The sequence below is a fragment of the Notolepis coatsorum genome (assembly GCF_963971535.1).
Source record: "Notolepis coatsorum genome assembly, chromosome: 10".
Classification (NCBI taxonomy): domain Eukaryota; kingdom Metazoa; phylum Chordata; class Actinopteri; order Aulopiformes; family Paralepididae; genus Notolepis; species Notolepis coatsorum.
Genome location: NC_140174.1, coordinates 102783527 through 102806821, shown reverse-complemented (window position 1 = coordinate 102806821; position 23295 = coordinate 102783527). Strand labels below are relative to the sequence as shown.

At 45.9% G+C, this 23295-nt stretch overlaps 1 protein-coding gene across 1 annotated transcript in view; it reads left to right on the top strand.

Moving 5' to 3' along the window:
* The window catches only part of smn1 (survival of motor neuron 1, telomeric), a 29392-nt gene extending 15861 nt beyond the window's left edge, over window positions 1–13531 (top strand). Inside the window, exon 8 of the mRNA XM_084322834.1 lies at window positions 12811–13531. Coding sequence (XP_084178960.1) covers window positions 12811–12867 — 57 coding nt within the window. The 3' untranslated portion in view covers window positions 12868–13531. The remainder of the gene's footprint in view (window positions 1–12810) is intronic.
* The last annotated feature ends 9764 nt before the right edge of the window (window positions 13532–23295 follow it).

Here is a 23295-nt window from a genome sequence, read left to right as displayed (position 1 = left end):
TTTTGGCGCTTTTTTAGTGGACAAACCACCGCACATGTGCACCGTGACTCGTGACTGGAGTCTAGCTCTGCTAGCACACATAGCCTACTGTGTACAGACGGTTTCAAATTGTATTTTAAATTAGAAAGCAAACAAAATAAATGGACAAGAGAAAAATAAATCTCAATTTGGTCAGTATTGTCATTTGGACAAGCAAAGCCATTACTTTAAGTTGCAGGCAAGAAAGACAAGTCTGTCCACTGTCTCTGGTTTTAAAACTGCCCTGTTGCAGGTCACAAAAAAAAAATGTATATATATATATATATATATATATAAAAAAAAAACGATTTTTCGATATATATTTTTTTTCGATAACGATTATTAAAATATATTGCGATATTTATCGTTATCGTTGTATCGCCCAGCCCTAATGTGGCCCATTAATTGCAAGCTCATATACGTGTTCAATGACTTGTATGATGCAGATTAGTATAGTGGGGCAATCTGGCTAAAATACATGGCTCAAATGCAATTTATTTGTTAAATAGATTCTAAATGCGTCTTTTGGTGGATGTCTTGAAGGTACTGTAAGTGGTATTTCCTTTTAAGTGTAAAGTAGCTCTACATTCAAGCACCTGATTGGATTTTAACAAAGAGAATACAGCACCTAAGGCCGAAATATACTTCTGCACTAATACCTACACCTTGTCGACGTGCGGTTAAATCTTTTGGCTGCACCTTGTTATAGCCTTCGCCGCTAGCGGCGTATTAAGTTTAAGTTGTTTTCACGTGACGCGGTGAAGAAGATGGCCGCTTGAGAGAGAGCTGCTCGCAGCGGCATCTAGATTTATATCCGAAAACAGTATCCTTAGTCGGAAAATAGACACAACAAAGTCGTCATAGAGGAGCGATCATCTTGGGAGTCTGAAAATGGCGAGCAAACAGAAAAATCCACCTCAGAGTACCACTAAAAAGGAAGGTTTACGCTCGGGGGGGGGGGGGGGGGGGTCCCAACGTGGACCAAGATGGCGATGATGAATCTCCTACTACAGAAGAAAGTGCAAATTCGACGGGGGAGGACATAGCGAATATTTTTATAATCCTGAAGAAAATATCTAAAGAGATGCAAAGCTTGGGTGAAATTCGCAAAGCCACCATGTCGATGGAAGGGAAACTGACATCACTCGTGTCAAGGATCAGTGACGTGGAGGGGAGACTGGGCTTTCTGGAGGACCCAGACAAACGGCTACAGTCTGAACCACCCGCTACCAGAGCTGAGATGGAGGCTATCCGTGATAAAATGGACGACATGGAGGACAGAAGCAGACGCAATAACCTACGCTTCGTCGGGATACCGGAGGGCAGCGAGACAGGGGACGCAAATACCTTCCTCGAGAATCTCATACCGGAGCTGCTGGGCATCACTACCCCCGCTAAGGGGTGGTACATCGAGCGTGCTCACAGACTGACTCCCCGCTCCGCCCCGGAGGACCGAAGCAGAAGCCGCACGTTGATCGCAAGATTCTTTCGCTCGGGAGATGGAGACAAGATCCTAAGCGCCTCGCAGGAGAAGGGAGAGCTGAGATGGAATGGAAAACGAGTCATGATTCTCCCTGACTATTCCAGGGGCACACAGGCTAAGAGGGATGCCTTCAAAGACTGCAAGAAAGCCCTACATGAACGGCAGGTTAAATTTGCATTGCAGCGCCCTGCCACACTCAGAATTGACACCGGCGAGGGATCCAGGCGCTTTGACAACCCGAAGAAAGCCATGGATTTCATCCGAAGCTCGCTGAGCAAGCTGGCTGGCTAGCTCGCTAGCTTATCTGAGGGCTGCTAACTAGGGATGGGTATCGTTAGGATTTTATCGATACTACTACTCTTATCGATACTGCTTAACGGTTCGGTACTTTATCGATACTCTTATCGGTTCTTTTTGATTATTTTTTTATGATTTTTATATTTGCAGTTGAGAGCATTGGTCATCTCCCTACAGTAAAGATTAGAAATGATTGAATTATTGTAAATTTGTGTGGAGTGGTGGGAATAGCTGCTTCAATAATAACTTATAACAACAACAGACAAGTTAGACAACTATGTATACAAAAAAAACGATATACACTGAATGATTAGTTGTTACCTAAAGTCCTTGGACTCCACTGTAGAGAACGGGTGCAGGCCTTTGACAACAAACTTTGTCACAGCCCTGTGACACTCGTTCACCCTATCCTCTGTCATCTTTCCTCTAGCTGCTAGGGGGGAGAAAGGACTTTGGGTGGTGGAGGTAGAGGGAGGATGTGTGGTGGGCTCACTGGCCTGGGACACATTGGTGGCTGACGCCTCAGCTTGACAATCTATAAAAGGTTTTTAGATTGTAGTATTTGTAGCTAAACAATTATTTTGTTTATTAGCCTATTTGTAATAATTCGTTATTAGCCTAGGAAACTCCGTATCTTGGCTTACCGGCTGCAGTGGACGTGGATGCAGATGAACCACTGCGCGCAAGGCAGTCGAATACGCCGCATTTCTGCACACTAATATCGTGTTTTGCCAACAAATGTTTTGATTGCTCGTATTGCCACCCTTACTGGCAAATGTTTTGTTGCACTTGTGGCAACGTGCGTTGTCGGCATTGACCCTTGTAAAGTATATCCATACTTTAGAACGCTTCGCTCTATCCGCCATCACGACTCGGTGCATGCAGAGGCAGAGCTGTCTGTGTGCAGCGCGCTTCAGCACGGGGACCGCTCTTTCATTAAGGAGTACCCGTATGTATAAGAAGTACCCGTATGTGTAGCGCGACTCGCGAGGAGTGTGTAATAATGACTCGCTGCGGCTCGCTTCTCGTGCAGAGACAGAGAGAGGAGAGATCGTTCGCAACTTTTAAATAATAATAATAATTTCTCTAGAGTATCGATAGCAGTACCGAGGACGTTGGAGCTTATAAATACTCCGGTATTTTCTAATATAGTACCGGTTCCCGTTTAAAACCGGGGTCCGGGGGGCATCCCTACTGCTAACCTGTTCAAGGTCCAGCTGAGTGCAGCGGTATGAAAGGGAATCATCCTAGCCGGTAAGGTGTAGTATATTGACTGTGAGCCAACTGGGGACTAGCCTACAAGACTATTGAATAACGCAGTGACTTGGTTACTTGCTGCAGAGTGACTTGTTCTATATTCGCTCGTTATGGATGAGTGGGGTTGATATTTAAATTTTTTATTTAAATTTTTTATTTTTATTTCTTCTCATTTCCTTTTACTAGCCTACCGGCTGTCCTTCAATATCCCGTTAGCGTTCCTTTAGCGTTAAACGAGCTGGACTCTCGCTAATTCATTGAGAATGAATGATGTGTAGTGACTGTACATAATTCACACAGAACTGTTGTTGGGAATAGTAGTTCCCCCCGGACGATTTATAGTGTGGCACTTCCTGCCACCGGCATTCTTACTTACTGTCGACACGACTACGTCGACTTGTTGTTACGCTGATGAATAATAAAGGAATTAGGTTTAGCTTCGTGACACCGCCCCCGACTCCTTTCTCTCAGCGCTACACTGGTGACCCCGACATAGTCTCGAAGAAGTTTCCGAGACAGAGAATACGACAAACATGGCAAACAACGCTGTTTTTCTCAGACTGCCTGAGTTTTGGGAGCAGTCGGCAGCTGCTTGGTTCGCCCAAACTGAGGCGCAATTCGCCCTACGGGGAATCGTGGATGACGCCGCAAAATACTTCCACGTCGTCTCGAGTCTGAACAACACTATGGCGGCGAGGACGGTAGGCTTCATTACCGCTCCACCGGCCCAGAATAAATATGAGGCGTTTAAGACGCACCTACTCAGGATTTTTGAGTTATCACAGTCTGAGCGGGCCCGACGCTTGCTGGATATACGAGGCTTGGGAGACAGCAAGCCGTCAGAGCACATGGAGATGATGCTGAACCTACTGGGCGCAGAACAGCCAAACTTTTTATTTAAGGAGCTGTTCCTCAGACACATGCCGCCACGGGTACAGACGGCACTTGCCAATACAACCATTGTGGATCCCCGTGCTCTGGCAGAAGAGGCGGACCGGTTTTACCTGGCCACGCAGCACTTAGCCCCAGAGGTGCTAGCCCCGACACGGGCGCACATGCCCAGAGGGGGAGGGGCGAAGATGGAGAGAGGCGCCGCGGCCGACGGCAATAATGACACAGGCCTGTGTTATTTCCATGCACGCTTCGGCGCGAAAGCAACAAAGTGCCGCCCACCTTGTACTTTTGTCAGGGCGGGAAACGCCAACACCTGCGCCCAGTAGCGGCCGTGAGCGCAGGTACGTCGAACAGGCTACTCTTCATTAAGGACACACTCTCCGGTCGAAAATTCCTCTGCGACACCGGAGCACAGAGGAGCGTCCTACCGGCAACGGTGGAGGACACCGCCGGCGGGGAGCGGTCCGCGACTGACGACCGCCAACGGTAACCCGATCCGCACCTACGGCACGAGGACCGCGGAGTTGTGTTTCGGGGGACAGCGGTTCACGTGGGAGTTTGTCACGGCCGACATCTCGGTCCCCCTACTCTGGGTGGATTTCCTCTGCGCACATGGGCTCCTCGTGGACGTGAGGCACGGCCGCCTGGTAGACGCCCAGACATATGCTTCCTTGACATGTGTGCGCAATGAAGTGGTATACAGCGGGCTGGCCAGCTCGCTCGCAGAAGGTGACGTGTACCAACGCCTACTGCGGGAGTTTCCCGGCTTGACGCAGCCTACGTTCTCGGCCGCGACCACCAAACACGGGGTCGAGCATCACATAGAGCAGACCTGGGCATTGTACGGCCCGCGGGCCGCATCCGGCCCGCGGGATGATTCTGACCGTCCCGCGAAAGATTACATGATAATACAAAAAAATAAAAAAATAATTTTTTTTAATTTTTTTTTTTTTTTTTTTTTTTTTTTTTTTTTGCTTTTTTTTTCATGTCAACGTTCACACGCACAATATACGCTTAGGAGACATGCTCAGAAGATGTTGGTTCTCTTTGGATCCACCTACATATGTGAACAGACACTCAGTCATGACATTTACCAAGTCCAGGTACAGATCCTCTCTCACTGATGAACATCTGGCAGCTTTGCTTCGCATCTCCACCTCAGACATGCAACCTGACTTTGATGGACTTGTTAAAGCTCAACAGAGACTGGATTTCTCACACTGAATGAAACAAAAAAGAACTGAAGAACACTAAAATGTGGAAATATAACAAGTGAAATGGGACACTTGATTTTTTTTTCTCTTAAATGTTTAATATAGGCATGTAAAGTAAAAAAGGCTACAAAACGGGGACACTTTTCTTTACACAGTTCAGTGACATGTCTTGTTTATTTTTGCTATAAGATGATGAAGTGATGTCTTTAGAAAGCTAAGAAAATCCTCAATAGAAACAATAGAAACTCGTTATTCATGTTTCACATTTAGTTTATCATTTTGGAAATAAATTCTATTTGAATAAATGATATTTTTGAAAGCTAACCTCACCTTTTAATTGCCAAATAATAACATACACTCTTACCAGGGGTCAAAACAATGCCATTTACTGCTTTTTATATAGAAATAAAATGTATATTATGCATAATTGAGTTTGGAATTTTGGCCCGGCCCCCCAACATATTTTCAGTTGCTCATTCGGCCCCCCGGGAAAAATAATTGCCCACCCCTGACATAGAGACTCAAGGAGCTCCCGTGTACGCTAGGGCCCGCCGGCTCAACCCTGACAGACTAGCAGTCGCTAGGTCAGAGTTCGCCAATATGGAGAGGTTGGGGATTATCCGACGCTCGGACAGTCCCTGGGCCTCGCCGCTGCACATCGTGCCCAAAGCGGACGGGGGATGGAGACCGTGCGGTGCCTAGAGACGCCTCAACGATGCTACCACGCCAGACCGCTACCCGGTCCCCCACATCCAGGACTTCTCAGGGCACCTGGCGGGTAAGCTGTTCTTTTCAAAAGTACACCTGGTACGCTGTTACCACCAAGTGCCGGTACACCCCTTGGACGTCCCGAAGACGGCGGTGGTAACACCCTTCGGTCTATTCGAGTTCCTACGGATGCCGTTCGGACTTAAGAACGCGGCACAGTCTTTCCAGAGGCTAATGGACTCGACGCTCAGAGACATGCCGTTTATTTTTGTCTACCTGGACGACATCCTCGTCACCAGCTCCTCGCCCGAAGAGCACCTGGCGCACCTCCGATGCCTCTTTACGAGGCTGGGCCAACACGGCCTAATCATCAACCCGGCTAAGTGCCAGTTCGGGTTGACCTCCATACAGTTCCTCGGACATCTCATCGACAGGTCCCCCAACCAGCCTGTCGACTGGACGGCCGAGAGGACGACAGCCTTCGCAGCCACCAAGACGGCCCTGGCGGATGCAGCCAAACCCCTCACGTTCTCCATGTCCAAGGTGGCTGAACCGTGGTCCGCGCGACAACAGCGCCAACTCTCGTACATTTCTGAATACACGACAGACATACGGCATATCGCCGGGAAAGCCAACGTGGTCGCAGACTGCCTATCCAGGGTCGTCATCGGAGCTGTGCAACTGGGCCTCGACTACGTCGCCATGGGCTCGGAACAGGCCTCCGACCACGACATCCAGGCCCTCAGGACAGCCGATACCAGTCTGCGCCTCAGAGACGTCGCGATTGGCGGCTCGGGCGCGTCCCTGCTCTGTGACCTCTCCACCGGGCAACCCCGGCCGCTGGTCCCTATAGGCTGGCGCAGGCGGGCTTTCGAGGCGGTGCACGACCTGTCTCACCCCGGTAGGAAGCCTTCGAGCAGGTTGGTGTCACAGAAATTTGTGTGGCGAGGGCTCAAGAAAGACGTGATGGCCTGGGTCGACGCGTGTGTGTCCTGCCAACGGGCTAAAGTGCACCGACATACCAAGGCCCCGCTTGTGACATTCGTAGTTCCCGAGAGGAGATTCGACCACGTCAATGTTGACCTCGTGGGCCCGCTTCCTTCCTCTCACGGGTTTACCTACCTGTTCACTATGGTGGACAGGACCACCCGATGGCCGGAAGCCGTTCCCCTCGCCTCGACCTCTCCTCCGACCGGGGCTCGCAGTTCACCTCGGAGCTCTGGAACGCGGTCGCCAGCGGCCTGGGGGTTAAGCTGCACCGTACAACCGCGTACCACCCGCAGGCCAACGGGCTATGCGAACGTTTCCACCGGTCCATGAAGGCGGCGCTGCGCGCAGGCCTGACGGACAGCAACTGGGTGGATAAGCTGCCGTGGGTCATGCTCTGACTTAGGAGCGCCCCCAAGGAAGACCTGCAGTCCTCGTCCGCGGAGCTGTTATACGGCCAGACATTACGCGTCCCGGGGGATTTCATTCCGGACGTGGCAACCCCTTGGTCCGCGGCCAGCCAGCGTTCCACCCTGCGGGAAGCGGCTCAGACCTTCGCCCCGATCCCCACGTCGCAGCATGGTACCCCCGTTTCCCGGGTGCCGCGCAGCCTGCACACGGCGGAGTACGTTTTTGTTCGCCACGACGCGCACCGTGGGCCCCTACGCCCCCCTTACGATGGCCCGTTTAGGGTCCTGCGACACGGTAATAAGGACCTCATGGGCGGTAGGACGGAGACCATGTCAATAGACAGGATCAAGCCCGCTCACGTGGACGTTTCCCAACCTTTGGAGTTGGCCCTTCCCCCCCGCAGGGGTCGTCCGCCGTTGCCCCGGGAGCCGCCTCCCACAGAGCCACCGGCAGCCTCACCGATGCCAGTGCCCCCGGGTGTCGGAGAGGGTACGGGCGCTTGCGACGCTTTCCCCTCTCCACCCCCGGTTTTCCGCGCTCGCCGAGGCCGTTTCGTGCCCCCGGGTGTCGTGGACGGCGCGGGCACTTACGCCGCTCCGCCCTCCCCGGCTTTCCGCACACGCAGAGGCCGGGCAATTGTTCCCCCACGCCGGGGGGATTTTGACTATGGGTGAATTCTGGGGGGGCTTGTGTAGTGACTGTACATAATTCACACAGAACTGTTGTTGGGAATAGTAGTTCCCCCCGGACGATTTATAGTGTGGCACTTCCTGCCACCGGCATTCTTACTTACTGTCGACACGACTACGTCGACTTGTTGTTACGCTGATGAATAATAAAGGAATTAGGTTTAACACCGCCCCCGACTCCTTTCTCTCAGCGCTACAGATGTCACTTTATGACAAACGCGTGCAAACTTTTGCCAAAACAATGCCGCGGGTGGGCGGCGCTCGGAGCGAACCACTCTACCGACGGATCATGGACCAGAATCGTATCTGTCTGTGTTTTTGTTTTAGTTTTTTTTTGTGTTTTTTTCATCACGCTATGTTTTGTTTACAGCGTGTCATGTTTTATTTTATTTTGTCAAGAGCCCTGCGTTTGTCGACATGGTTAAAAATACTTCACTTAGTTGTCAGTATATCATCGGTCATTATTACTATTCTACACGCCCATGTCTGCTCAGAATAATAATAAACTGTGCCTCGCCACATGGAATGTAAATGGATTGGGTAATGTAATCAAGAGGAACAAGGTACTTTATAAATTGAAATCCTCCAGGTATGATATAATGTTTTTGCAGGAATGTCATTTGTCATTGGATGAATCAAAGCGCTTATGTAAGGGATGGGTGGGTCACGTGTTCTGCAGTGCCGGTACCAGTCAAAGTAGGGGAGTCATTATACTAGTGAACAAACGGCTGCAATTTAAATGTCTTGAGAGAACTCAAAGATGAAGAAGGGAGGATTGTCATTATTTTGGCTGAGATTCAGGGGAAAGTATTTATCCTAGCCAATACATATGCTCCTAATGGGGATGTCCCAATGTTTTTTACTGACCTGGAATGTAAATTAAATGACATGGGTGACTATCCAATCATATGGGCAGGGGACTTGAATATTACTATGGATGCTGTTCTGGATAGGAGTACACCAACCACTGCTAGACCCCCCAGATCAACCTCCACAGTGGGAGGAATGTGTTCTGCATTGGGGCTGGTAGATGCTTGGCGTACTCTAAATCCTAAGGGGAGGGACTATACTTTTTTTTCTTCGGTTCACGGTGTATTCTCAAGGCTTGATTATTTTTTTTATCTCTAAAGATCTGCTCCCATCTACATTGGCCTGTTCAATTGGCAACATTATAGTGTCAGATCATGCAAGGGTGACCCTTGAGCTGCTCCCCATTGACCGTGCAAAGAGGTCCTCTAGATGGAGATTTAACTCGTCTCTATTGCAGGATACAGACTTTAAAGCCATGCTGAAAAATCAGATTGATATGTATATAGAGACAAATGTTCCTTCTGCGCCATCAACAGGGGTTGCTTGGGAAGCTCTGAAGGCTTTTGTGAGGGGTCACGTAATTCAATATGCATCATATAAGAAAAAGCAGAACACCAAAAAAATGGGCGATTTAGAAAAAATGCTGCTGGTTGCGGAGGGTCAGCTCAAACAAAAAATATCACCAAATAACTTAAGGCTTGTAACTCAATTAAAGTGAGTATAATTGTATCCTTTCACAGAAGGTCGAGTTTGGATTGTTTAGGGCCAGGCAGAATTACTTTGAATCGGGGGACAAAGCCGGGAAGTTGCTGGCCAGGTATATTAAACACAAGGAGTCATCATCCACTATTTCGGCTATTCAGGTACAGGGGGGAGCCGTCGTGACTAAGGCTAGTGATATTAACAATACTTTCAAAGAATACTACATGGGTCTTTACACTTCCTCTTCCAAGGCGACACAGCAGGAAATTCCTTTATTTTTTAGCGGGCTGGATCTCCCTACATTAGACGCGGCTCAACGTGAGTATTTAGACGCCCCAATAACAGAAGATGAAATAGCGGAGGTTATTAGGAAATTGCCGTCCGGTAAAGCGCCGGGGCCTGATGGTCTTACAGCTGAGTTCTTTAAATGCTTCTCAACAGAGTTGACACCTCTACTGCAGAGTATGTATATTGAAGCTTTGGATAGAGGATATTTACCCCCCACCCTATCACAGGCCTTGATATCTTTAATATTGAAAAAAGATAAGGAACCCTCCGAGTGCAAGAATTATCGTCCAATTTCCCTGATTTCCCAGGATGTAAAAGTGCTTTCCAAAATACTGGCAAACCGTTTGGATGGAGTAATATCCTCCCTGGTGCATCCTGACCAAGTTGGGTTTATTCGCAAAAGAAATTCGTCTGATAACGTCGGACGCATTATCAATGTAATGTGGGCAGTCAGTAGCGATAATGAACCAACGGCCGCCATCTCACTGGACGCGGAAAAGGCGTTTGACATCGTAGAATGGGAGTACTTATTTTCAACCCTGGAGGCGTTTGGTTTCGGTCAGACCTTTATAAAATGGGTGAAGTTGTTGTATAACCAACCGGAGGCAGCGGTGCAAACAAATATGAGGATAATCTCCTCATATTTCAAACTAGGCCGCGGGACACGCCAAGGTTCGCCCCTTTCTCCTTTGCTCTTCTGTTTAGCGCTTGAGCCCCTGGCAGCAGCTATACATAAGGACCCAAGTTTCCCTGGAGTTACAGTGGGGGGCACGGCCCAAAAACGTATGCTTTATGCAGATGACATTTTGCTTTTTGTTACAGACCCAGGCAATGCTGTACCCGCACTACTCAAGACAATAGATACGTTCTAAAGATTTTCAGGCTATAAGGTTAATTGGTCGAAGTCGGAGGCTCTTCCCCTAACGTCCTACTGCCCCAAATCACTATTTAAAGATGGCTCCTTTCAGTGGCCTGAAAAGGGTATTCGGTATCTAGGGATTCTTTTCCCCAAGCAAGTAAACGACATTGTTAGTGTCAACTTTGACCCACTACTAGGCAAAATCTCAGCGGATGTGGAGAGATGGGCTCCCCTTTTCTTGTCACTATGGGGCAAGGTTAATGTTCTTAAGATGAACTGCATTCCCAGAGTAAACTACCTCCTCCAGTCACTGCCGATAGCAATACCTAGCAAGTATTTTAAACAATTTGATAGAATATGCAACACATTCCTGTGGAACGGTAAAAGACCCAGGATGCGTATTGGTAAACTACAACAGCCTGTGGACAGAGGTGGCCTGGGTCTCCCCAAATTATTACTATATCATTATGCTTACAGTTTCAGACATATGACACAGTGGGCCCTGCCCCCTGAGAGAGCGCCTCCATGGTACATAATGGAGCAGTCGGTATACACACGGCTGCCCCCACTGTCGTATATTACAGCTAAATTACCACCAACTGCCCGAACTCACCCTATTATCTCTCACATACAGGCCGTATGGAAAAAGGTGTCTCGCATCTTTCATATCAACCCACATTTAAGCCTGTCAGCTCAGCAGGCTTATGGGCCAACCCAAAATTGTGTATATGCAGATCCCCCTTTATGTGGAAGGAATGGATAGACAAAGGCATCCTCACCCTGGGGGACCTCTATGAAGACGATGCATTAAAATCTTTTGAAAAACTGATTCAACAATATCAGCTGGCCATCAATCAATTTTGGAGATATTTACAATTGAGGCATCTTCTCATAGGCACATTTGGCTCTCCACAGACCCTCCCCCAGGGTACAGACCTGCTGAAAAAGATTTTGGCTATTTCTGGGTTGGGACATGAGGCCTCGGTCTACTATTCCATGTTTATCGACAGTGGGATATCCTCTGCTCTCAAAATAGTCTGGGAAAAGGATCTAGGGGTCACATTTGAGCAAGAGGACTGGGATATAATCTCGGGGATCCCCAAACAGGTGTCCAGGGATATTAGAACAAGGCTAATACAATTCAAGATCTTCCACTGCATTTATTGGACCCCCTCTAAAATGTATAGACTGGGCCTGAAAGAGAACCCAGATTGCTGGAAATGTCACACAGGGGAGGGGGACCTAGTCCATGCACTCTGGTCATGTCCGAAAATCAGAGACTTCTGGAGTAACATACATGACTACATCACAGAGGTCACAGGGACGGAGCATGATTTCTGTTCTGGTTTATATATCCTGGGGGATCCCTGCAGTCTTAGCCATATCGCAAAGCCCCTAGCTGATTGGATACAGACTAGTATCATGACAGGCAAACAGATCATAATGAGAGGCTGGAAGGCACCAGAAGGCCCGTCATTCCGAGAGTGGAGTGGAGAACTGGGTAGGGTAGCTGCCTATGAGAAAATATCTTTTAGTTTAGGAGAGAAAGGAGACAAATATATTAGCAAATGGGGGAAATATTTACAATTTCACTCACTATAAAAGGAGGGGGGGGCACACTTGTCTAAGACAGCGACGATGCACATGAGTATATAATACCTGACAAATGCACCATGTTTATGTAGACAAGAATGGCTCTATGTTTTAATGTAGATTTATTTTTTCGTTTGGTGTTTTCTTTCTGTTTTGGTACTACTTCCCATTATATTCTCGGCTTAGTCTAATTTATCTTTCTATTTTTTATTTATTTTTTGTTATGGTAGAATTTTTCGTTTGTTCAGGTTTACTTATTATAATGTCTTTATTTTTTATTTTTATTTTTTTTCTGTCTTCCCCCCCATATGGGGGGTATCCGTGTAACCTAGACGTTAGGGGTCCAGGTGTCTATGTTGTCCTTCAGGACTGACCCATGCTGATGCAAAATATGTCATTCATTGTATTGTCCTGAAGTACTGTGTGCAAAAAGAAAAAATATGCAATAAAGTATAAGTCATAAAAAAAAGTATAAAGGTTGCTCTACTGAGACGCTTTTAGCGCGGAGGGCCCCGGTGTTTGCCGTGCTCCACGTCCATCTTTACGGTTGGTGTGGAGTGAACAAGGAGAGGTGTGCTGACGTTGTTGTTTCTCTTCCAGGGGTTGAAACAAGGACGCCAAGAGGCCTCTGGGAAGAAGAAGTCACACCACAAATGAAAAGTTCAAGCCGTCCAACAACTCATTACTTTCAACCTTTCGGTGAATGGCGGACTGTATTGACCCCACCCCGAGCACGACGTAAGAACAAAATGGCCGCCGTGTGAATGCGGTCAATTAAGGATGGCTTCCCCATGTTTGTTGTCATCAAAAGATGGCCCATTCTTTCCCACAATGCAAATCCTCCTCTTTAGCTATCACCAAGCATCGGCACTAATATTTGCTACCAAACATTAAGAGCTGCTATGACAGCTAACAAATGTTACAGCTAATTCTTGTTAAGTGTTAATCAAAGATGGTCTTTGATTAACAGTAGGCTACCTAGAGTTAGCTGAAATAGTTGGTAGCTGGCATTTGGTAGCTAATGTTGGCTCTAACGCTAGCTAACGGCAAAAGCGGATGTGTTAAATGCATTGTGGGGTAGATTAGGAGGACTGAGTGACATTATTAATGGGGGCAGCCATACTCGATACAGTCCTCCGTTAGGACCTCGCTTATTGTTTCACGCCCCCTCGTGGGCGTATTTGTACATCTGTCAAGTCTCAGCATCACATGGAAATGTTGTATTATGAATTCCTTGGTCCGAGTTTTTAAAGGAGTTAAGTTTTGTATTCTTTGTAAATAAATGAAATAAAGGCTATTTCAGCACCCATTGCTACCTGGATATATCCTGTTATTTAGTTATTGTATTGATGTCTCACACCTTGCTACAATTGTATTTACTATTGTTCTGAATATGGAAATGTAGGTACTTTTTCCACCAGCTGTCTGTGTCTGTCTCCTATAGTTCTGATCCATTTTGGATTCAACTTTGCGCATAGATTGACCAAGGACCTGGATTCTCAAAAGTATTTTTCAAATGTCTCAATGACTTAAGTGTATTATTTGAATAAATCCACTATTGTCCACTGAAATCAATATTGAGGTGGGGGACAGCAGCACTTGCAGGCTTGGGTGAAGGCATCTCTATGAATGCCCTTCTAGGTTATTGCAAATGACGTTAACAATCATTTATGTAAATTGAATGTTGAGATGTTGGGTGTGCAGTTGTAATAGCGAGGACAGTCCAGCAGATGTCAGACTAGTGTTACACTCCCATAGAGGAACACCATAATTGTATACTACACAAAGGCTATTAATTTGCCATTACCTCTTGGATTACTAAAGCAGGCCAAACTTCGGACGTTGCTTTTAGTCCCTCCGGAGCTTCCTCCACAGCGAAGGCAGCAGTTGAGGTAATTCAGGCGATCGCTCCAGGACAGGCTTTGTATTCAAGCACTCTACTCTTCTCCCTGAGGTGTTCCCTCATCCACACTCCAGTATAGGATCACATCCATCATTATGCTCTGAAATCCATATAGGATGGGTAGTTGCAAACCTCAGGGCAGCAGTAGAGCACCGAGAAACGGTAACTGCTCAGAGTATAATGCACTGGGCTGCTTTCACGGATAAAAAATGTAACCTAATTCTAGACCAAAGGGGGGGAAAGAAATTCTCATTAGGATTCGCCACTGAAAGAGTTTTTAGTCTATGATACTAGGCTTAATATGTCCTGCGAACCTGTCCCAATTATTGTTGAGTAGAGCTTAATGTCTCGAGGGGAGATATGAGCTCAGACAGAACATGAAAGGATTTGGATTAATTTGACATGAAATGTCATTGAGATTCCTATCAACAAAAACAGATGCAGGGTCTAATGTTTGATATTTCATATAATGTGACCTCTCCCCCTGTACTCGGGAGCCAGCGTTTCATAATATCCTTGGCTTATATACCTTCAGACCTTCAGGTCTGTTCTCTTGGCATTTTAAGGTTATTTGATTGTCCCAGTTTTATCCTGGAGACTAATTCTAGAATCTAATTTTAAAGCTTGGAGGATTACAGCTCGGGTTTCTGTATCATGAGAACTATATAAATAGGACAAGGGTTGAAAACATAATGGTACACATTTAGAGCGTGGAAAGCCACATGTAATTACAGTGCAGAGCAGCCAGAGTCATCCTGCCAGGTCTGTAATACTTTCTCGTCACCAGGAGTCCAAGCGGCCATTTCCCATACCAGTGGTTACCCAGCTGCCTACCAGGGGTGTAAAGTACTTGAGTAATTGTACTTCGTTACAATACTTAAGTACTGTTTGGGGGGATTTGTACTTTACTCAAGTATTATTAGGTTTGTATACTTGTACTTTTACTCAATTACATGTGCAAGACTAGAAAGCAGGGATATTTGATTAAACACCTGCTATCAGAAGAATAGACAGTCAGAAAAAAAGTTTTTACTTTGACTTTTTAGTACTTACAGTAAGTACATTTAAAAGTAGAAACTTTTAGACTTTTACCCAAGTGTGTTTTTAGCCAGATACTCTGACTTTTACTTGAGTAAGTAAGATTTTGGTTCTATACTGGTGGGCCTTGGAGCTCTGCTTTTGTATGTGCGTGCCGTGCGTGCGTGCGTGTATGAAAGAGACAATATGGTTTTGTGGTGACAATGTGAGAGCATGATTGTTTCTTGTTTTAGCCCATGTGATCATCCTCCAGTTGTTCCATAGCCTACTGCTCCCTCGGCAAAGACCGCTCCCTTTGTTTGTGAACAGACTCTGGCCCATATTTTACCCACTGTGTGACTGTGCCAAGGTTGACCACCGCAGTTTGACTCTTAGCAGTCCTTTTTGTCTACAGTGTTTTGTGTGTGTGTGTGAGAGAGAGAGAGACCATTCAAAATCCTACTTCCATAAAAGTAGAGAAGTATTTGATATTGAATGTACTTAAGTATCAAAAGTAAACATACACGTTCTACATGATGTTTGTGTATTTATGTGATCAGGAGCAATACTGTCCTCGAACCATTGACCTCTAATTAAGGTTAAAGGTCCAGTTACGCTCCTCTGATTATGTTCAACAACTATGAAGTTGGCAGGCTTCACATTTTAAAGTACATAATCTTCATCAATTCTTGCAATGTTTTCGATGCAAAATCATTTTCTTCAAAGTAACTAGCAGCTGATGGGTTCAGATAAATGTAGTGGAGTAAAGGTACAAAGTTCCCTAAAATGAAAGTACTTGAGTAAAAATACTTAGTTACTTTCCACCACTGGTTTTTAATGCATCTGTGTCTATGAGAGAAGAAAATTAAGATGGATCAGTGTGTCTAGTAAAGACTTGAGCCATTTAAATGCAGGATGTACCGTAGACGAGGAAGTCTAAACCCAGGCGTATATATTTTCCCAACAGGCGGAGGTTTAATAAAATGAACCATTGCAAAGCCCATTGCCTGCCTGACACTGCTGTGTGCAGCAAACTGGGCTGTCCCCAAAGGGCTGGCTTAGCCCCAGTCAGGAGTTGAAAGGGGGCCGGGCCTTGCCTGGGAAAGCATCGCTCTGTGATTTTCTACCCTCCTCTGACCACAGTGGCGTCTAAACATAATATGCATTTCAAATAGAGCCTTCTAGGAAACAGACAGGCGTCCGAGTGAGACCACAGTGCTGCATGAATATCAGTGCCTTTGGCTGTTTACCCAAGCTCCCAACATCAACAAACATCCTGCTTTAAAATGAGAGGCTTGGGAGAGAGATTAAAGGAATAGGGGGGGTTACACAAAGAACATCACACACACAGAGCTATGCCGCATCCATCATCATTACAAGGGTTTAAAACAGGACAACTTTTATTGCAATTTGTTTCTTTTTGGAACCATGTGGTTGTGAAGAGGATAGAGCGAGTATTGTTTGAGACATGAAAAGATATTCTCAGACTATGAAGTAAGACTGGTAGGATATTGAATGGTGATTGTTTGTGTGACTGTGGTAGGGGCGAGTAGGCTGTCCTTCCCTGTGGCAAAGCCATCTGACTGAACTGAAGAGGAATGATACAGTACTATGTAACACAATGTCAGTCCCTCCCACAGAACGGCAACAAGCGTGTGTAAAGTCAGCCTCTAAATTTAGCTCGTATGTTTGGCAGACGGACTAATGGGAGGAAAGCAGGCGGCGTTAGCGAGGCTGTTGGTGACTAAACCGACAGAACTAAAAAGCAGATGATCGCCACGATGACGCAAATAACATTAGTGCGACACAGTGTAGTGCGTTGATATTTGGGTATTATGTGCTAAATAGTGAGGGACCCATGGGAGGAAACAGAGGGCAGTGAGCAAGCCCTAGAGGGCTACAGACTGTACAAGCTAGATGTATAGGCACGCCTTGATTACGGAGCCGTCATACCGGGCCCCAGAGGGCTGAGACCATCAGGGGCCCCAGACCACCGAAGACCCCAAGAGCCCCGGGTTCACGTGTGGATTACTTTCATTTATTCATTCAAACCTTTATTTATTCTCGAAAAGACAATTGAGGCCACCCTCATTTTCAATGTCGTCGAGACTTTACAGACATTTCAATGCATACATTTATTTTTACAATATAATAATAAATAATAAGGAAATAGGAATAACTATCTATATACTGTAGCACTTTTCACACATGGACCGCAGTCCAGAGTGCCCCACAGCAATTCGTATAAAATTAACATCGGCATAAAATCAGCACACAATTGACAGAATAAAAAACAATGCATGAATTGCAGAAATACCATAAGAATAGGTATAAAAGACAATAAAAGGGGCGGCTACGTGGTGCAGTGGGCAAGCCGCTCACCACGAATACTGGAGACGCTGGGTTCGCCTGTTCGAGCCCAGCGCTCCACATTGCTTTCAGTTTAGCTGGTCGTCCGTACTAATACACATTGGCAGTATTAGGGGGTGGGAAACTGATGGGTGGGGATTGTGGACAGCGACTCCTACAGGTCGGTTGGCCTGTAGCTGTTCCGCAACCGTTGCTATTTCCGGGGTAGGCCTGATTGGCCCCGACAGGCACGTGACCCGCCGCGGCCACGCCCCGCGGCAGCCTCAGGACGCGGCAACGAGGCTGCTGTGGTTCACAGACGCTTTCCGCCTTCAACCCCGCCCGCAGCATTAGGAAGGAGTTCGCGGCGCCTTTCACATCGCAGTCATCAGTCATAATAATCGTGCCGCAGTCGGCAGTCATGCAATCATTTGTCATTTAACATTTGAAAGGCATACATTGTTGTATGAAATAAAATAGTATAGAGACATATGTACAGCGTCGCGCCCAGGGGCGGCGCTAGGGGGTGGCTACTTAGGCTCAAGCCCCGAATGTTTTCTGAAAAGCCCCAAATCTATTTTTAATTTTTTTTTTTTTTTTTTGACAATTCATCATTGTTACATGAAAATATGTTTGCACCAGATTTAGCAGAAGCTAATTTCCATCTGTGGTCTATCCAGCTGCTAACTGTATTTGAGTGAGTTAAGTCTTGGTGTCATGGTAGACTCAGACCTAAGCTTTAAATCACAATCAACAAGTTGACAAAAACTTAATTCTTCCACCTTAGAAACATAGCTAAAGTACGGCCATTTATAAATCAAAAGGACGCTGAAAACCAGATCCATGCCTTTATCTCAAGCCAACTCGACTACTGTAATGCACTCCTTACCGGCCTCCCGAAAAAATACGATGATAACTATTTTATTGCAATGCACTATTGCATTATTTTATTCTATTTTACTAACTATTTTATTGCACTGCACTATTTTACTTTGTATCAGTGAATCATAGACGCCTGGCCATAAGAGCATTCGGAGCATCTCTGCTCTCCCACTATTGAACTTGGGGGAGCAAAGGTATGCTCTTGCTCCACCACTTTTTGATCATATGAAAAATATGATATATCCCCCCCCAATATATAAATCTAACCATAACTACGTTATGGTTAACTGAGTTTTATAGTGAAAAGAGCAGCTTTATTGGTCAAAATTGAAGGCTCTATATTGCAGGAAATTGCACGTACAGGTTAATTAAATTCAAAAAAAATCTGCCAATGATCTGCAATCATTTATCATTTAACATTTGAAAGGCATACATTGTTGTATGAAATAAAATAGCGGGGAGAATATGCTCACGCGAGCGGCATCGCTGAGCTCTGGTGACGGTCTTATTGGGGCTTATGCCGAGAACAGCAGTAACACAACATTGCAACTGTTGTGTTACTGCTTTCTGACCACTCGAGTGAGGAGGAGCGGAACTTCGGAAGACCGCTGGTTCTCCAACATACAGCGGTGTGCTCTTCAGAATGTACCGGGAGAAACGTTTACTGTACCCCGCAGACATAATAAGCATATAAGCAGTGCTTACTAACGTTATTAGTTACGTTATTTCTGACCGAATTAGTTATTCATTTGTCTAGCACAGTCTCTAACAGTGTAACAGTAAGAAGCATTTTGGATAAAAGTATTCTGTACTTCTGTATGACAACAATGTATGCCTTTCAAATGTTAAATGATTAAATGATACACAGCGAAATCTACGCTCTCGCCTCTCATCCTGCTTTCGCCAACGGCAGCGATGTGAAAGGCGAAGCGAACTCCAGTAGTAGCGCGCTTGCCGCTGGGGCTGCCGCGGGCGTGGCCGCGGCGGGTCACGTGCCTGTCGGGGCCAATCAGGCCTACCCCGGAAATAGCAACGGTTGCGGAACAGCTACAGGCGGTCGGTTGGTGCGCCTGCGCAGTAGAATCAGGAAGCGATGGGGGCGGCGCCCATAGATATAGATATCTATGGCGGCGCCCCTCCCAAAGCGCAGACCCTGACGCTGAAAGATCGCGCCGCGCAGGTGAAAAAATGCGACTGCTGTTACCTCGAGTATCGGAGGGGACTTGTGCTATGTATTAGTCCACATTTTGACATGTACATGGGCACCCCGGTCGTATAGTGTATCTTGTAGACCAGGCCCATTGCAAGTTGCTGTACTCTGTCGTCTACTCTAAGCCATCCTAGGTTGTCAAAGTGGGCAGGGGTGAGGTGGGTTCTGGGGTTCAGGTCAAGTAGTAGTCTGACCAGTTTGTTTTGTGATGTTTGTAATTTTGTTTTAAGCGCCTTTGAGGTGCTTTGGTACCATGAGGTGCACGCATAGTCATAGTACCCTTGAATGAGTGCTCCTGCCAGAGTCTTCAGGGTATTCTTGTTTACCAGAGAGGAGATCCGGTACAAGAATCTAGTTCGTTGGTTGACTTTTTTTATTACATTGGATGCCATTTTGTCACAGGAAAGATTTGCCTCTAGGATGGAACCCAGGTAGGTAATTTCGTCTTTCCTTGTGACAATATTGTCACCCACTGTAACTGAGAAGCCGTCGGTCTTGCTGAGTTTGTTATTTGAACCGAAGAGAATGGACTCTGTTTTGCCCATGTGTAATGATAGTTTGTTATCAGTGAGCCATATGCAGATTTTGCCTAGTTCCGAGCTGAGGGTTTTTTCAACCTGCAACTTGTTCTTGTCAGAGACCAGCAGGGTTGAGTCGTCCGCAAACAGGAACAAGTTGCAGTCACAGGCTGACGACATGTCATTTGCATAAATTAGGAAGAGTAGCGGTCCTAGTATGCTTCCTTGTGGAACACCACAGCACCAGAGGGAGCTCCACAAATCATGTTAAACCCAGATTCGGCTCAAACAAGGGACTAAACACGTTTCGCAATTATGCCACATCAATGTGTAACGCCCTACCCAAAGCTGTAAAGGAATGTGAATCACTACCCAGTACCCACCTTCAAAAACACTCAAAAAACACCTACGGGAGACTGCAATTCGAAACTGGCCCCTACAAATGTCCTAACCCAGTTGTATAGTAAATTACCATGTATGGCTTTGTCAGTATTCCAATGTACAGTGTACAGTGTGTGTGTCCCCCCTACCCAACCCCCTCCCCCCCACCTCCAATGTACAGCCCCCCACCCACCCACCCACCCACCCAACCCCACCCCACCTACCCAACCTCCTCCAATGTACAGTTTCTACGTTAAATGTATATACACTCTTTTTCTGGACACTTTTTGTATCACAAACAGTACTGTATTTGCAAATCTGGTATGTCATAAATGTATAGATGTAGCAGTACTGTCTATCTGTATGTTGTGTATGTCATATATGTTATGATGACTTGAAAATGGGGGACCCTGATGTAAACAAGACGAAAGTCTTTCTCTGGTCTGCATCCCCTTAAGCTGTACTGTACTGTACCCATTCTACAATCTGTTAATAAACTTTTCAATCAATCAATCAATCAATCAATCAATCAATCAAACCAATTTAGTCAAATTGATCAAAAGGCCCTAGAAATGATTATTCCAGAGTTATTTATGTCTTCATGCAGGGAGCATGCCCCCAGATGCCTTTAGTTATGTCGGGCCCCTGGGGGACAGGGGGGGGCTTAGCACTTTCTTGCCGAGGGGCCCCATAGTGGGGAGCTCACTGGATTTAGAGCTCTGTTTACTGCCCTGTTTGGAGCTGAAGGCTCAGACGCTGAACCGCCCTTTAATGAAGACTCCAACACCACAATGTTAATTCTCGAGTTAATGAAAGACTTGTGATCCTGTCAGAACTCAGTGAATATAAAGCTCCGGGTGGCTTGCAAGCTATAGGCAAAAACATGGAACCTCCCAGAATGAGAACCCAAGACAAACCACCCAGTGACAGGCTACTGGGCACCATAAGTGGGTGAGGCAGTGAAGTCTGAATTAATAATAGTGCTTTCTTGTGGTCCTATTTTCATATCATGTTATTTATTCCTACTTTCATATTGCCCGTGTATCGTCATGCCACAGTGCCTCTGCCACTGGTGTGTTGATGCGACCTCTGTCCAAGTGAGGGGGGTCCTAGATGCCCTTCTGACCTTTCAGAATTCCATTCACAGCATGTCCAGTAAATTCCCTGCGACCCCCAGGGGCCTAGCAGGGATTCTGATACACATTCCTGGAGCATCTTTATGGTCCATTGCAGATGCTCGTAAATAGAATGCTGTACCATGGCAGCCTGCTCAGCCAGCTCTGTAGTCATCCAACTATAGAATGAATGAATGATCTTTATTGTCATTGTACAGGTACAACAAAACTTAAGGTGCAGACCCTGTGTGCTAGTGAAACACACAACAACAACAACAACAACAATGAGACATGCAACAACACACAGTATTAACCCTTTCATTGCCGCACTACCAAATGGTTAACCCTTTCACTGCGACAATACACATAATGTTAACCCTTTCACTGCCACACAACATCAGGTTAAGAGAATAATAATATAAAAACAGATAATATTAATAATATAAAAACTATTTAAAAAGTGATCGTAGTGCCTGTGCAATATATTGCAGTGCAAATACTATAAAAAAGAAAACTCACTATTACACTATGATATACGTTGTATGCAAACATGTGCACAATTCCACAGGATTTAGAATATAATTGACATTCATTATTCATTTTCACGTGTCATCATGAACAAGTATTCCCCTAGGACTGTAAAAGATGGTTGAATCTTTCTGTGCTCTTGCCTTTTTTTAGGGACGCCGCTAGCGGCCCCACCCTCGGCGAAGCAACAGCGCCACGTTCACGCTCGAGCATAAATTTCGCCTGTCATGCCTGTCAGTTTGCGCCTGGCTGTGATATGTTCAACTTCTCTATAATCTCTTTAAATATTCTTCCAATATTCTCGATTGCTAAATATTTTCTGGCTTCATTGTGTATCTCCTTCGGGAACGTCATATTAGTGTAATAGTTGTAGGTGTGAAATGAGTACAAGTGTTCAAAATTTTGATTAGGAATGTTTATTAAAAATAGAACTTCACTACTGCACTAGGTAGTTATATCAACATATACAGCACAACATGTAAGCCATGGTTGTCACAGCAAACTATCATGAAGTAGGCCTACCACTACAAGTCTACAACAATACATTATAGAAGAAATCATTTGCTTTTGAATTATGATTGCCCTGCGTAAGAAGAAAGTGCTGTCCATAATGATGAATTAATTTCGAATGTCTGCGCCTTTTACGTGCGAACTGCCCACGTTTGCATTTTTGCATTAAACAATAAAAAGCTGCATTCTGTACTTCATTTTGTACTTTAGTTTGTATATTGTATATTTTGTATAGTGTTTGGCCTTATTCTTTTACTTTTTACTGTATGAAGCACACTCTCAGGGGGCTCATACAGAACCAACCATGTCACTGTAAATGTACATGTACATTAAACATTATTAGGCCTATGTGTAACAAAATAAAATAAACTTGAAACTTGAACAGGTCTATTGCTTGGTGACACAGCGCCAGTAGAGGTCGCTCTCTCTCTCTGGACACAAACCAGCAGACGGGAGGTCGCGCCGCGGGGGGTGTCGCTGTGTCAAGGCACGGGACGTGGGCACATTATAGGGGACCGTCTGAGCGCCCTGGAGAAGTTCACATTAAAGAGTAAAGGAAGGACTCTATGCTGTTTCCATGAATGAAGTCGCTGCATAGTAGTGGGTTGTTGTTTACTCTGAACAGGAAAGTCGTTGCTGTTTGAATCGAGTTTTCCACGAAAACCTCTCTCT